We start from the raw sequence: 16,493 nt of genomic DNA, 5'->3' as shown, positions 1-16,493 counted from the left end.
AGCAAGAAAAAAGTAGATCTGGTAGGCCTTTAGTTAATTTTTTTTTTCTTTTCTTTTTAGAGCAACACCTGTGGCATATGGAAGTTCCCAGGCTAGGAGTCAAATAGAAGATGCAGCTTTCAACCTACACCATAGTCACAGCAACACCAGATACGAGCTGCATCTGCGAACTACATTGCAGCTTCTGCAATGCCAGATCCCTTAACCAGGGATCGAACCCGCATCCTCATGGATACTAGTTGGGTTCTTAACCCGCTGAGCCACAATGGGAACTCTTAGTTCATTATTTTGATTGAACTTAAGTCATGCTCTTTTTTCCAGGAGTATGTGCATTTCTTGACTGAGGTATAATTTAGAAAAAGTCAAATGCACAAATCTTAATAGCACAGCTTCATGCATTTTTATCTACTGTGGAAGGCTGAGTAAGGGGACCCCAAAGATATCAAGTCCTAATCCCAGAACCCATGAATTTTACCTTATATGGCAAAAAGGGAATTTGCAGATGTGATTAAATTTAGGATCTTGAGATAGGGAGACTATTTTGGATCATCCAGGTGGGTCCCATTAAAATGTAAGTATCTTTTTTTTTTCCTTTTTGTCTTTTGTCTTTTTAGAGCCACACCTGCGGCATATGGAGGTTCCCAGGCTAGGTGTCCAATCGGAGCTGTTGCTTCTGGCCTACACCAGAGCCACAGCAATGTCAGATCCAAGCCTCATCTGCAACCTACACCATAGTTCACGGCAACGCCGAATCCTTAACCCACTGAGCGAGGCCAGGGATTGAACCTGCATCCTCATGGTTCCTAGTCCGATTCATTTCCAATGTGCCATGATGGGAACTCTCTAAATGTAAGTATCTTTATTAGAGAACAGCAGAAGGAGATAGAGGGAGATTTGACTGCAGAGACAGAAGGGAATACGAGGACCACAACAAGATGCTACACTGCTGGCCTTGAAAGTGGAGGAAGGGGCCACAGTCCAGCTCTAGAAACTAGAAAAGGCAAGGACACGGATTCTCCCCTATAATCCTTCATGGTTGTAGGATAGATGTTGCAGTTCAGGCATAGCCCTGCTGATGCCTTGATTTTGGCCTGGTGATTTTGGACCTCTGACCTCTAGAACAGTAAGAGAATAAGTGTTGTTTTAAGGCACCAAGTCTGAGGTAAGTTTTTACAGCAGCAATAAGAAACTACCACGCTTTTATATACACACATGTAACCACCATCTAGATCAAGATATAGAACATCCATCTCCCCAGAAAATTCCCTTATATCCTTTTCCAGTTAGTAGTCTCCCAAAGAGAACTATCTAGTTTCATTTTAACCAAGAGTGTTTACATTTTATGAGGAGGCAAGAGTAAGAAGGCAAAGGAATGCACCTCTAATGATAGAGTTTCTGGCCCCTGTGATAGATTGATGGGAGGAGTATTTTCAGGTCTTTACCTGCCCTCACTCTGTATATCCCAATTGTATTCCAACCAGTTATTCCGGTTAGGAAGTGATGATCAGATCTCTTTGAGTGAGGAAGGGCTGGGTTATTCCATAAGGGATTATAGTAGACAGGATTTTTTTATCAACTCTTTAGGCGTCTCTCCCTTCCTTCTTATGGGCAGAATCCCCATTTTTTAAGTGTTCCGCCCTCCTCCACCTGGCTCTCTGTTCCTCTCAGCCAGTCATGGTCATTTCATACTCCTTGCCAGTGGCTAGTTTAGCTATAGGCATGAGGAAACTCAGGCCACTGAGATGTGAGGGGAAGCATGCTAGGGAGATCTTAGGAAAATTTTCCTGAGTGATAAAAATAAACACACAGGAAGAGAGGCCTTCCTCTCCTACCGTCAATGGTATTTCCGCGTTTGGATGCAATGCCTGAAATGCAGTAGCCACCGTGTGACCACAAGAGTTGCTGAACAACATGTTGAGGTTGCAGATCAAAAAGATGGAAAGAATCAGGATTTTTAAAAAGGACATTGCTGAGTTGTTGAATTAGCCAGCTCTAAAGCTGCCTGATCCTGGCTTAGAGGCAAAATAATACATTTCCTTATTTTAAAGTGAGCTGAAGAGGAGTTCCCATCGTGGCACAGTGGTTAACGAATCCGACTAGGAACCATGAGGTTGCGGGTTCGGTCCCTGACCTCACTCAGTGGGTTAAGGATCCACTGTTGCCATGAGCTGTGGTGTAGGTCGCAGACTCGGCTCAGATCCCGAGTTGCTGTGGCAGTGGTATAGGCCGGCATCTACAGCTCCAATTAGACCCCTAGCCTGGGAACCTCCATATGCCGTAGGAAGCAGCCTTAGAAAAGGCAAAAAATAAAAAAATAAAGTGAGCTGAAGAGTTCCCGCTTTGGCCCAGTGGGTTAAGAATCCAACTGTGGTGGCTCAGCTCCCTGCAGAGGCATGGGTTTGATCCCCAGCCTGGCATGGTGGGTTAAAGGATCTGGCATTGCCGTAGCTGCAGCATAGGTTGCAGCTGCAGCTTGGATTCAGTCCCTGGCGTGGGAACTTCCATGTGTTGCAGGTGTGGCCATACAAATTTAAAAATAAATAAAGTGAGCTGAGTTGGAATTTTCTGTTGATGCAGCTAAAGGTATAACAGCAGATTTAGGTGGGATTTGGACAATGGCCTTGGCTCAGTCGGAGAGGATGGAGAGGAGACAGACAAATCAAATGATAGAAACAGAGACTTACCTTGCTATGCTAGGTATTGGACACAGCTGTACTGGTGTCTAAAGTTCTTAGCCTTGCTGGAGATAAAGAACAGATGTTTAGAAACACTAAGGGGATACACTTCAGAAAAGACACCTGGACAAGGCTAACCTGGGTTCAGTTATATTAAGCCAGTCACTTTCCCATGATTTTATTAGTAAATGTGTATTGTCCAGGATTTCAGATTACTACTCCTCTCCATCAAACATGTGGGGACTGTCTTATTTCACTCCACACTGCACCTTGCTCTCAGCAGGTGACCTCATTTTTTCACTTCATGAAGAAAACCCAGGTTGGAGTTCCCTTGTGGTTCAGCAGGTTAAGGATCTGGTATTGTCAGGGTTGTGGCTCAGGTTGCTGCTGTGGCACAGGATGGATCCTTGGTCTGGGAACCTCTGCATGCCATGGACATGGCAGAAAGGACAGAAATCAAGCAAGCAAGCCAGCCCGGGCAATTTGAGGTGGACTTCCCCATCTCCAACACCCTTCAAGTTCACCTACATTTTGGAGTTTCCGTCATGGCTCAATGGTTAACTAATCCGACTAGGAACCATGAGGTTTCGGGTTCCATCCCTGGCCTTGCTCAGTGGGTTAACGATCTGGTGGGTTAAGGATCTGGTGTTGTTGTGAGCTGTGGTGTAAGTTGTAGACGTGGCTTGGGTCCCGAGTTGCTGTGGCTGTGGCGTAGGCCAATGGCTACAGCCCCGATTAGACCCCTAGCCTGGGAACTTCCATATGCCTCGAGTGTGGCCCTAGAAAAGACAAAAAAAAATCACCTACATTTTAATTCCTAATGATGAAGAGACTGATAAGATCCTTCCATTCACGCACTGCCTCATTTTCTCCTCACAAAATAGGTGGTAGTGTCTTCATTCTACGCATGAGGAAATGGAAGTTCAGGAAGACTTACCCACAGTCATATAGTTAGTAGGTGATGGAGCCAGAGTTAAATTCAGTCTGTCTGACTCCAAAGCCTGCATTTTCCCCACTATTTCACCTACCTTCCTTCCCTCTCCTATTCCTCCCTTCCTTCCTCCCCCCACCCCTTGCCCAACTCAGAGAAAGAGATTTAAAAGCATGCTTTCCTCCCTTCTTCTTTTAGCCACAAGGAAATAGCAAACATTGCAGAGACACTGTCATCAAGACATTTATGAATATTAGATGTGAGGGGCCAAGAGGGAAAAGACTGGAAAAAAATTGGAAGAGTGGAGGAATGGAAGGATCTCAGCAGTAATGGTATCCATATGGCTCCATTTCTCTCTGTCAGGGGAAGGAAGATAATGAACTTTGCCTGACACACCAAATTCTAGATGTCAGTGAGATACCCAAGTGGATACGTCCAACAGCAAACAGTATAGACAGAGCTTAGATTATGGATGTGGGGATCATTCAGCTCAACAAACTACAACTGAGTCATTCATTCATTTATTAAACATTTATTGAACACCTACTATGCACATGGTACCTATTTTCTTAACTCTGAATTGAAGGGCATTTTTTGGACAACAAGGTGTATAATTTGGAAACAACAGAACATAAATTACCATAACTTTTCCTGGAAGGCTATGGGAAAGACCGAAGTAAAAACAGGTGCTTGTCCTCAGGGAGATCTGGGTATGGTATGGGTGTGGGAGGATCCAGAAAAGATAGACAGATACACAAATGAGTATAAATTCCAGGAAGCCTGAGGTATGCGCCATAATCTCAGTAGAAATCAAATGTGATAAGAGTGTGAGAGAGAAATTTTGGTTAGACAAAGATCTGTATGCTGGAATCTCATTGCTCATTATAATTATTCATAACTTCCAAGTTAAATTGTGAGTGGATGGAGATAGAAGGAGAGAAGAGAGAGAAAGAAACAATGGCGGAGTGGAGAGGGAGGAGAGGAGAGATTCTGGAAGTAAGCCTTGGGAAAGGGTCACATTTGGAGGACAGAGGACAAAAAGGAGCCAGGGAAGGAGTCAGAAGGTACATCTAAAGGAATAGGAGAATAGGAGTAACATAAAGTCACAGAAATGAACGCGAGGAGTTTCAAAGGAGAGAGCAAGTCGGGTTTGCAGCCTTTCTTAAGGCGTGAGTTACTTTTAGCCCAGTTGACATCAATGGAAGCTAGCTTCTGGTTGGGGAATGCTGGGAGAAATCTTTTCCTGAAGTAGCCACTGGGGGGCAGCGGTGGCAGCAGCGGCAGCTGCAGCTGTGTCCAGGGACTGGCAGAGACCTGGCAGAGCTAAGCCAGCCTGAAGCAGTTGGAGTAGAAAGCTGGCTCTAAATCTAGTGGACACTGGAGTGTCCCCTTGAGTATATGCCAAACCTCAAGTCACCAGCTTCATCCCTGGGAACAAAATAAATAATACAAAGTACTTTATAGATTAGTAGCATTTTATGATTTACAAAGTGCCTTCATATCTGTTAACCAATTCAGTGTTCAGAAAACCCTGAAAGGTTGGTATTATTAACCCCATTTCACTTATGAGTCAACTCAGTTACAAAGAGGTGTCCAGGGTCACACAAGTAATACGTGGAAGAACAAAGATTTGCATTCACGTCTGTCTGGCTCCAAACACCTGGGCCTTTTGTGGCAGTATCACAGTGGTCAGCTGTCCAGAACTCAGTCTATGACTGCTTCTTCCATGCCTATCTTCTACTGCCCCCTCACCCTGCCACAGGGCAAGGATCTCCAGGTTTCTCCTACCTAGGTTTCTGGGCCTTCTAGGAGGTCTGGATTCTAGATTCTAGAGCCTCCCCTGCAAGCCTGCCTCCTCTTCTCACTCCCTCCCAAAATCCAGCTGGGCAACATTCTCAGGACCTGAAGATCAGGTTCAGAGTCCGCATTGCTTCCCATCTCCCTTCAGAGTGGATTCCACTCCAGTCTGCTCTCCCTCCCCAAGAGCACTGCCCACCCCACCCTAAGAGTTCTCCAGACCCAGAGCTTGCTTACTGTGCCTAAGATCCCCATAATCCTGGAGCCGTTGTTAGCCCCAGGAGCCTCAGGCCCAGAGTTCCTGACAGTTTGGCATTCCCTAGCATTTGGCTCTCAAACATCTAGGCTTGGTGTCTGTACTTTCTCTGCGGTATTCAGATCGGGGTCTCCTAAAGTGGTAAAGATGAAGGGTAGGTGTGTAGGAAGGGGTGGAGTCTGTAAGGGAAGCTTGTGGTCTAGCATCCTTGGGGAGGAGTGAACTGCCTCCTCGCTATCTTCTATGTGTGTAACAGGCAACTTGAAATAGGTGAAAAAAATGAACTCATCTTTCTCCGAAGCTACTCCTCTCATAGCCTTCTCCATCTTTGTCAATGGTGTAACTCCTTTCAGTTGCTCAGGCCAGAAATCTTGGAGTCATTCTTGACTCTTCTCTCTCTCTTACACCCCATGTCAGTAAATATTGTTGTCTCTACTTTCAAAATATAGCCAGAATCTGCCACTTCTCACCACCTTTATCCCCTTGGTCAGAGGCAGTAGCCTCTGAGTGGGTCTTCCTCCTGTATCCCTAGCTGTGCAGTCTCTTCTTACCATAGAGCTAACCAGTGATCCTTCTAAAATGTGAATCCCAGAGAACCCAGAAATAAACCCTGACACCTATGGTCAATTAATCTTTGACAAAGGAGGCAAGAGCATAATATGGGAAAAAGAAAGTCTATTCAGCAAGCATTGCTAGGAAACCTGGACAGCTGCATGCAAAGCAATGAAATTAGAACACACCCTCACACCATGCACAAAAATAAACTCAAAATGGCTGAAAGACTTAAATATAAGATAAGACACCATCAAACTCCTAAAAGAGAACATAGGCAAAACACTCTCTGACATCAACCTCATGAATATGTTCTCAGGTCAGTCTCCCAAAGCAATAGAAATTAGAGCAAAAATAAACCCATGGGACCTAATCAAACTGACAAGTTTTGCACAGCAAAGGAAACCAAAAAGAAGCCAAAAAGACAACTTCCAGAATGGGAGAAAATAGTTTCAAACAATGCAACGGACAAGGGCTTAATCTCTAGAATATACAAACAACTTACACAACTCAGCAGCAAAAAAGCCAATCACCCAATGGAAAAATGGGCAAAAGACCTGAATAGACTGTTCTCCAAGGAAGATATACAGATGGCCAGCAAACACATGAAAAAATGCTCAACATTCCCGATTATAAGAGAAATGCAAATCAAAACTACCATGAGATACCACCTCACACCAGTCAGAATGGCCATCCTTAATAAGTCCACAAATAACAAGTGCTGGAGGGGCTGTGGAGAAAAGGGAACCCTCCTCCACTGTTGGTGGGAATATAAGTTGGTACAGCCACTATGGAGAACAATTTGGAGATACTTTAAAAATCTATATATGGAACTACCATATGACCCAGCAATCCCACTCTTGGGCATATATCCAGACAAAAGTTTCCCTAAAAAAGACACATGCACCCGTATGTTCATTGCAGCACTATTCACAATAGCCAAGACCTGGAAACAACCCAAATGTACATGACAGATGATTGTATTAGGAAGATGTGGTATACATACACAATGAAATACTACTCAGCCCTAAAAAAGAACGACATAATGCCATTTGCAGCAACATGGCTGGAACTAGAGACTCTCATCCTGAGTGAAATAAGTCAGAAAGAGAAAGAAATATACTATATGATATCACTCATATCTGGTATCTAATATCCAGCACAAATGAACATTTCCACAGAAAAGAAAATCATGGACTTGGAGAATAGACTTGTGGCTGCCCAGGGGGAGAGGGGGGGAGTGGGAGGGATTGGGAGCATGGGGTTATCGGGTGCAAACTATTGCTCTTGGAATGGATTTACAATGAGATCCTGCTGTGTAGCTTTGAGAACAATGTCTAGATACTTATATCGCAACAGAACAAAGGGAGGAAAAAAAATGTATACATGTAAGTGTAACTTGGTCCCCATGCCGTACAGCAGAAAAAATAAATAAAATTTAAAAAAATAAAAAATAAAAATAAAATGTGAATCTAATCCTGACTCTTCTGTACTGTCAATGGCTTCCTGGTCACCGAAAGTAACAGCTAAGATGTCCTCAAAATGGCTTCCAAGGACCTTCATGATCTGGTTCATGCCAAACTCTCTGGCCTCATCTCTACAGATCCTCTTCCTCACAACCATCCGGTCTTTATTTAAAAGTCACTCTAATATTTAAAACAGAAACCCTCTCTGTTCTCTTTATTTTTCTCCGTAACAGTGATCACGATCTATATATTTTACTTGTAATTTTCTTTTCTTTTCCCTCCCACTAGTATGTAAGCTCCATTAAAGTAGGAATTTTTGTCTGCTTGGTTTACTAACAGAACCACCAGTGCCTACCAGTGAACTACCAGTGCCTAGAACTGGACCAAGCACATAGTAGGCTTTCAGAAAATACTTGCTTATCCTTTCCTGGGTTATGGCCAGTGGCTTAGAGAGGCCTCTAAACATAGCAGTTAAGTCCATAGATGCTAGAGCCATGTTCAAAGGCCAGTCTGCCTGGGTTCAAATCTTGACTCTACCACTAATTAGCAAAATACTTAAATTCTCTTACGCCTTAGTTTCCTCATCAGTGAAGTAGAGGCAATAATGATACCACTTTATAGAGAACCTGTGGGGCCATTCATACAAATAAATGCCTTATTAATATAAGGCACTTAGAACAGTGCCTTGTACATAGTAAGTGCTATATGCATATTTCTTAAAATTATATGCACATGGAGCTAAGATTTATATCAATAGTTTAGGTTTTCTAAACTCTTTCAATGTGTTATGTTGCGCTTGCCGTGTTAACGTTCATTCCCTGTGTTTCTGCTAACACGTATTTCTATGCTCTTCCTGCAGTTTTAGTTATCTCCAGTGGCCTGGCTCCTCATCTGTCAACTTGGACGTTCCCTGTGTAATCTCTCCTACTGTCATTTAGAAGCTGTTAAATAGTAATCTCACTGGGCCCCAGTTTCCCAATCTGTGCAGTGAGTGGGTGGGACTAGATAATCCTGATAGGCTTTTCTAGCTCTGACAATCTCCCAGCAAGGGTGGAGGTACAGGCCCCACCTCCAGCCCCGCCCCCTTGGATATGCCCTCTGGCTGCCAAGGGGAAAGGTGACAGAGTCAGCTGGGCTCAGCTTCAAGGGGACCAGGTAGGAGACGTGCCAAGTTTCTTGGGTCAGGGTGGTGATGAGTTTCCTGGGTTGGCCCAGGCTGGGGGAAGGCATCAGAGATCACTGTAGTATGGAGGCCCTGGGACCAGGGGAGAGACGTCACCGTGTGGAGAGATGCCCTCTTCCCAGGGACCCAGCCGTTGTGATGATCTAAGAGACAGTTTGGGTCTGGGCATCTTCTCACATTGGATAGTTCTGGTAGGCCTTGACCCCCTTCAGCTAGCCAAGCTCTGAAGGACAGAGTTAGCTGCAGAAGAACAACCCAAACCCATTGACTGCCCTCCTGAGACCCAGCACTGCCTGCTGCCCATCACTCCCCAGGCTGGACTGAGGGAATTCTGGCAGGGGCGAGGATGGCCTGCGCTACCCCTGGATGCATCCTCTCAGCTCCCCTCGCCCCATGCTTCAACCATTTCCCTCCCCATTCTCTGCTTTTTTTGCCCCAGGTCAGGGCTGGGGGACCAGGGAAACCCAGCTACCCTCACTTCTGCCCTTTCCACCTCTAGGGGGACCATGACCAGTACGGAGTCCTCGCTGTTCACTACCTTAGGCCCCCATTCAGATCCTGAGGATAGTGAGGTGGAGCCGGACTGCCGGTTTAATGAGGAGTTCAAGTTCATCCTGCTGCCCGTGAGCTATGCCGTTGTCTTTGTGCTGGGCCTAGGCCTCAATGGCCCGACCATCTGGCTCTTCCTCTTTCGCCTCCGACCCTGGGACGCGACAGCCATCTACATGTTCCACTTAGCCTTGTCAGACACTTTGTACGTCCTGTCGCTGCCCACCCTTGTCTACTATTACGCGGCCCGCAACCACTGGCCCTTTGGCACTGGGCTCTGCAAGTTCATCCGCTTTCTTTTCTATTGGAACCTTTACTGCAGCGTCCTTTTCCTCACCTGTATCAGTGTACACCGCTACCTGGGAATCTGCCACCCACTGCGGGCGCTACGCTGGGGTCGCCCGCGCATTGCCAGCCTTCTCTGCCTGGCAGTTTGGTTGGTTGTAGCTGGCTGCCTCGTGCCCAACCTGTTCTTTGTCACCACCAGCACCAAGGGGGACACCATCTTGTGCCACGACACCACCCGGCCTGAGGAGTTTGACCACTATGTGCACTTCAGCTCGGCAGTCATGGGGCTGCTCTTTGGTGTGCCCTGCGTGGTTACTCTTGTCTGCTATGGGCTCATGGCCCGGCGCCTGTATCAGCCCTTGCCAGGGGCCGCCCAGTCATCTACCCGGGTGCGCTCTCTGCGCACCATTGCTGTGGTGCTGACTGTTTTTGCCATCTGCTTCGTGCCTTTCCACATCACCCGCACCGTTTATTACTTGGCGAGGCTGTTGGAAGCTGACTGCTGGGTGCTGAACATTGTCAACGTGGTCTACAAAGTGACTCGACCTCTGGCCAGTGCCAATAGCTGCCTGGATCCTGTGCTCTATTTGCTTACTGGGGACAAGTATCGACGTCAGCTCCGACAACTCTGCGGGAGAGGGGGGCCCCGGCCCCCCACGGCTGCCTCCTCCCTGGCACTTGTGTCCCTGCCTGAGGACAGCAGCTGCAGGTGGACAGCTGCCTCCCAGGATGGCAGGTGCCCTACCCCCAGGGCAGATAGATTATAACACTGGAAGCTGGGAAGTGAGAGAAAGGGGTGAGTGCAAGGCAGAGGAGAGGGGACCTAAGAGTGACACCTGATCTGGCTGCTTCCTCCTCTTTTCCAGGCTCTGGAGAGAGGCCTTCCTCACCCTGAGATTTAGGGGGAGCCAGAGAAGCCACCCTGCAATTTAGGTGGGACCCCATCCCTCCTAAACCATTCAGTTTCCCTCTCCTTTTTAGCCAAAGGCAGTAGCAGCCACTCTTTTCCCTCTAGTTCTTTCTCTTAGTTTCTGTCCCCTTCCTGGGGACAGATCATTGGTTCTGTTTCTTGGTCCTACCAGGCTGCCGGAAATCTTCCCCAGTCCTCCTTCTCCCGCCCTTTCGCCCATATCTTTGTATAGCTTGCATTCCTTCAGCCAGATCAGAGTGTTCAACTGGAGGGGTGGAGAAGCTGGGGTAATCTCAGGATTGGCCTGACTTATCGGACGATGATAAACAGAATCAGGAAGTGGGGGCCCCAGCATATCAGAGATGCCTGGGCTGGAACATATGTAGCGCCCACACCCACTTCCTGGTTTCCCCTGGAAGACAGGATAGTCTTGCCTACCAAGGTGCTAAACTTGGGCACAGTCCCAGAAAGCCTGCATGCCAGAGTCCCCATGTGCAACTGGAGGCATAGTGTGTAGCTATGAGGTAGAGAGGGAGTCTTACCGTGGGGGTGGGACCTTGAGGAGCCTCAGGGGGCAGGACCCAAGCTGATAATGGCCTTTGGAACAGGAATGGGACTGGCACTTCTTTATGATGTTTACTGAGAACACATTTGTCAGTCTCCTGTACTTGATGAAAGGAAGTGTGGATGGCTCAGAACATAAGGGAGGAGCTCTCCTGTCTATGGGGTAAACTCCAGCACCAAGGGGTAGAGCAGGTTTGTGCAGAAATTTGGGTGGTGACAGGGACTGAGGCCCAGAGCTGGCTCTTCACTGGTCTCTCCCCTTTCTCTAGCTTCTGCCCTAGATAAATGATAAATCCATCACCAGCTTTTTCAGATCAGGCTTTAGGACTTTTAGGCCAGAGAAGGGCTCTGGGATTAGGACAGCTCCCCTCGGAGTTTCTTTTCCAGTCATTCCCCTCAAGCACCATCTTAGTGCTAACAAGCTTCCAGGAGTGAGCTGGGGTATGGAACTTACAAGCCTGGGAAGTAAGAGTTTCTGGGCAGGCATTTGTGAGACGGGGAGGCTTACACTTCCAGGCACCCCCTCTAATATTGCCTTCCAACCCATGTGTCTCCCGAATCTCCAGCCTTCCTCTCCTTTTCCCCACCCTTGCTGACCTATCTTTGATCCCTTACTTGTCTACTGGCTTCTAAGGGGTCTCTCTGAGGAGTAAGGTTAGGGCCAGTCTGCAGGGGAAAAATGACTTCAATACCTCTGAGTCCCCCTTTGCATTCATTTAATTGCTCCCTCTTCCTCTCTAGATATCCAAGACCCCTTTTGCTAAGAGTAAATGAACTGGCCCTTCCACTTACTAGTCTCCCAGTCACATGGCCTCAGCCTAGACTGTCACATACCCTGCTCCTCATCGCCTCTCTCTCCCTTTTATTCCTATGACCACAGCCTCCTTGGCTATCACCTTTTCTACCCACCAGCATCACCTAATAAGGCTGTTCTCTTCATCGCAATTGACCCAGCCTCCTCTGTTTATCCAGTCTATTGAAATCCCTTGTGCTTATTTGAGACTAACAGCCAGATCTTGTGGTCTCCTACTTTGGGGCTGGCTTCCCTCACACTCTAATTTTATTTTTATTTTTTAAAAAAATTTTATTGAAGTATAGTTGATTTATAGTGTTGTGTTAATTTCTGCTTTACAGCAAAGTGATTCAGTTATGCATACATATATATTCCTTTTCGTATTTTCCATTGTGATTTACCACAGAATATTGAATATAGTTAGTTCTCTGTGATATACAGTAGAATCTTGTTGTTTATCCATCCTATTTATAATAGCTTGCCTCTGCTAACTCCAAAATCCCAATCCTTCTCCCCCCCACCGCCCCCTCCTTCTTGGCAACTACAAGTCTGTTCTCCATATCTCCTCACACTCTAACTTTAAACAACTTGATTTTCATCTTTGGCCAATCTTCTTTCTCCTAGGACTAGAGGGGATTGCAGATGAAGCCAGAGCCCAGGGCTAGCTTGACCCACTGACACTTGATTTCTTGGAACTTCACCCTAAGCCCTTGTTCCTCTTAGGCTTCTGAGTTCCTTGTGAACATTCCAGAGCAAGTGTTTCCTGTCTTTTCTACATTCTCAAGGCCCCAACTTCATCCTCCCCTATGATCTCTTGAGATACCTTGCCTCTCGAAAGATGGAGAAAATCTAATACCCCAACTTCCTCTGTTTCATGTATGATAGCACTACTTCTGTATCCATTTTGTCTTTCTCCCTTTCTTCCCTGAAGTCCCAGGATAAAAGGTGTCCCTCTTTCCTGTTCCTGTTTATCCCTCTTCATCATTTTTAGTCTCTTCCATAACTGATTTCATCTCATCTTAAAACAAAACAAAACAAAACAAAACCTAACCAAAATAAAGCATTACCACTGATAACTTTGACTCTGCTGTCTCTTCTAGCCACCATTCTATTCATCTTGTTCATTTAACTGGCAAATTTCTGGAAAGAGTACCATGAACCTGATTTCCTCACCATGAAGTCATCCCTTAACTCTCTGAAGCTGGTTTCCTTCCTACACTCTTCTGTACCTAGAACGAAAATTACCTCCTAAGCAAGACCTTTAATGATGTTTTCTCTGACTTCTCTACTTTGCTTGACCATGTTGTATATCTTCTTTAAAAATGTTTATAAAAATAACAGTAAAAAATTCTACTATGACAACATTAAAGAAAACTTTGAAAGAAAATATTCATCTCTGTTTCCCAATCCTAGATAGTTGTTTTCATTTTTCCATGTTCCATGCTTTTCCAGTTTGTATAATACATATATATTTATATGTAAGTGCAATCATAGTGTGCACATATTTTTAAATTCTTCCTTTAAAAAACCTTTTATTGCAAATATTCTTCTTGCATTACAGTCTTTCATATTTATCATTTCAATTGCCACATAAAATTACATCTATTGGTAGATGCTATTTTATTTGACTGTTTCTCTATTATTGAACACTTATGGGACTTTCAGTTTTTCTGTACTTTGAACATCATAATGCATATGACTTTTTTCTTCTTTGTAATTCTTTTCCTAGGATAAGTTCCCAGGGGTGGGATTACCAGATCAAAGAACATGAATCTTTTTAGAGAGCTTGATTTCCCAAAGGACTGCACAAATTTACAGCACCACAATGACATAAGTGTTCCAGTTCCCTTGCCACTCTGGCATCGGACTTTATAAGAAATCTTTTTGGATGGCTTAAACATGAACTTATTAATTTCATTGCTTTGATTACTCATGGAATTGAACACTTTCCCACATGTGCATTATTTGTATTTTCTCCTGGGCGAACTGTCTGCTCATATCCTTCTCCAATTGGTATCTTAGTGGTATTCATATGTATCTAAACATATTCTTGATTTAACATACATATTAAGCCTTTGTTGTTTTTGATGTAAATACTTCCATTTATTGCAATATTTTTAACTTTTGTTCTTTATTTTATCCCCTTGCTTTAAAGTTTCTCTTTTCCTACTTTTTTCTCTCTTATTCTCTTTGTTGGCTTCTCTTTCTCTTTTACTCCCTAAGTGAACAGATCTGTCAGTCCAAGATCTGTCAGTGTCATAGCACTGGGGGATTATTTAGTCCCCTCATCTGACTCTTGATTTTTCTCTTGGAGAGACCGTATATGCACGTGAATACAATTCAGTTGACTTATAGTCCTTGACAGTACCTCAGAAATTTTCTAGGGCTTGGGTACTGCCTCACTTTCCAAAGGAGGAAACAGGCCCAGAGATATGCTTTGTCTATGACTTAGTATATTTGAGGCAGAGCAGAGACTAGGCCCTAGAACCCCTGAATTCTAGAGCTCCTTATATTACACCAGGCCAACTCAGTTCCAGGCCCAACCTTTCTCCCAAGCCCCACCTCTATGTCTTGACAGTTTCACTTGGCTCTTCTTTTTTTACTTCCAACCCAAGATGTCAAAAACGAAATGCCCTGAATCAGCTTCCTACCTGTCTTGCTCATTTGTGTTCATGGAATCTTCTTTCCTCAAGTCACCTAGGCTTGAAAACACTCAGGCGATTTCTACCCTTTTCCCTCCCTATTTCATGAGATTCTGACGTTTTCCCTTCATCATGTCAATTGTAATTGGCCTTCCTTTATGGTCCCAGTGCTACCATTCTGATACTGGCTCTTGTTACCTTATCCCCGATTGTCAATGCTCCCAACTGGTCTTCCTTCCCCTGTCTCTCCTCACACCATATATACAGTCCATATTACCAGATTAATTGGCCCCAAAAACTGCTTTCACAGTTTCACTCTCTCACTCAAAATTCTTTCCTGGTTCCCATTTGCCTCCAGGACAAGTCGAAATCCTTTAGTCAGAAATTCAAGAGTGCTAATGCATACACCTCCCCACCATTAGCCTCACTTCTCCTCCCTTTGTCTTTACTCTTTAAAATTAAAACCTTCTTGCCAGGTGGATGAGAAGCTGACCTGTGAACTTAGTTCCCTTCTCCCTTTTTTGGCCACTGAATAAAGCTTGTGTTCTCTTGGGGCAGGGGGTTGGGGTGGAGCAGAAATTCAAGAGTGTCTTTTCAGTCTTCTTTTCCATTTCTCCCCAATACACATCTCTCTTCTCCAGCTAATTTGGTATCTCCATTTCTTTTTCCAAGTAAGTCTTTCACTTTCTTACTTCTCCACCTTTATTCCTTCTTTCCCTCACTCTGGAACCCCCCCCTTTGTTCTCCCACTGTCCTTCTCCTACTCAATTTCCAAGACCGGGTTGAAGTTCCACTTCCCCTCTGAGGCTTTCTCTGCTGACTCTTACTTATAGTGACCTTCCCAGTCATGCCTATGGTAATTATCATCTAAACTAGTCATTTGGCACTTTTATTGTCTTTTGACATTGTTTATACTATTATCTTGAATTGTTATTTAACTTGTGTGTTTGTTCTGAGTTCCTACCTGTAAATCCCTTGAATTACTGTGATAGAAAGGAAAGGGCATAGAACTGAAAATAAGAGGAACCAAGTTTGAGCCCAAGTTTTGGTTATTAACGTGTGTCACTTGGGTGAGTCACTCAGACTCTCTGAACCATAATTTCATCATCTGTAAAATGAGGATTATAATCTCAGCTTTAGGTACTTCAGATTGTAGCCAATCTAGAGAGCTAAGCAAATATAAATAGTTGTTACTGTATCATTCCATTTGCTTAATAAATGGTACTTAATAAATATTTGCTGAAAGATTACATGTCAGTCATTCATTTGAATGTTTCATCTCCTGGGAATATTTCCATGTTAAGAGGCCACAGAGCCCAAGGAACATAAAGATCTAGGAGCACTTCAGGAGCAGTGGCGGTCAGGAGGGCATTGGGAAGATACTTTGATGGAAAGTATATCTTCCATCCTATTGCACTGGCTACTTACTACTTGGCCTACCTGTTAGGGTAACCTGGATATGGAGAAAAGGAGAAAGTGGTACATCTGAGCATTTGCTTTCCCCACATTTTCTACTACTGCATCCCTTGACCCCAAGTAGTTGTGGTAAATGCTTCACCTAGGGCTCTGTTCTTCTTCATCGATGTGGTAAAAGCTAGCATTTTGGTGAAGGAGGTGATGAGGTAGTAGGGATAACTAGCAATTTTAGTCAGATAACCAGACCCTTGATCTGCTATTCACTAGCTGCCTGATTTCTGAACTTCAGTTTCCTCATTTGGAACTTGGAGATAGTAATTCCTGTTTGGCAGGGCTCTTGTGAAGTATCAGTGGAGTAATTGATGAAAGAATATAATTTCCTGCAGGTGGAAATCCCTTTTCAACTGTTCTCAACTTTAGTGTAGCTGGATGGGGAACTAGAATTCCAGACTTGGATTTGGTGCTGCATAG

At 44.7% G+C, this 16,493-nt stretch overlaps 1 protein-coding gene across 1 annotated transcript; it reads left to right on the top strand.

Annotated features, from left to right (window-relative positions):
- Positions 1-9,366: 9,366 nt before the first annotated feature.
- On the top strand, positions 9,367-10,464 carry P2RY4 (pyrimidinergic receptor P2Y4). Its single transcript, NM_001244168.1, has one exon. The coding sequence runs from the start codon at positions 9,367-9,369 to the stop codon at positions 10,462-10,464; it is 1,098 nt and encodes a 365-aa protein (NP_001231097.1).
- The last annotated feature ends 6,029 nt before the right edge of the window (positions 10,465-16,493 follow it).

Source organism: Sus scrofa, chromosome X (assembly GCF_054392235.1).
Source record: "Sus scrofa isolate SSC_HxYL_T2T_F1_AM1 chromosome X, Sscrofa_HxYL_maternal_Yorkshire_Landrace_v2.0, whole genome shotgun sequence".
NCBI lineage: Eukaryota > Metazoa > Chordata > Mammalia > Artiodactyla > Suidae > Sus > Sus scrofa.
The sequence above is the reverse complement of the archived record's forward strand: the minus strand, read 5'-3'. Positions and strand labels throughout refer to the sequence as shown.

Bases quoted from the DNA above. Each gene is read 5' to 3' on its own strand.
- P2RY4 (NM_001244168.1), top strand. From the start codon at position 9,367: ATGACCAGTACGGAGTCCTCGCTGTTCACTACCTTAGGCCCCCATTCA.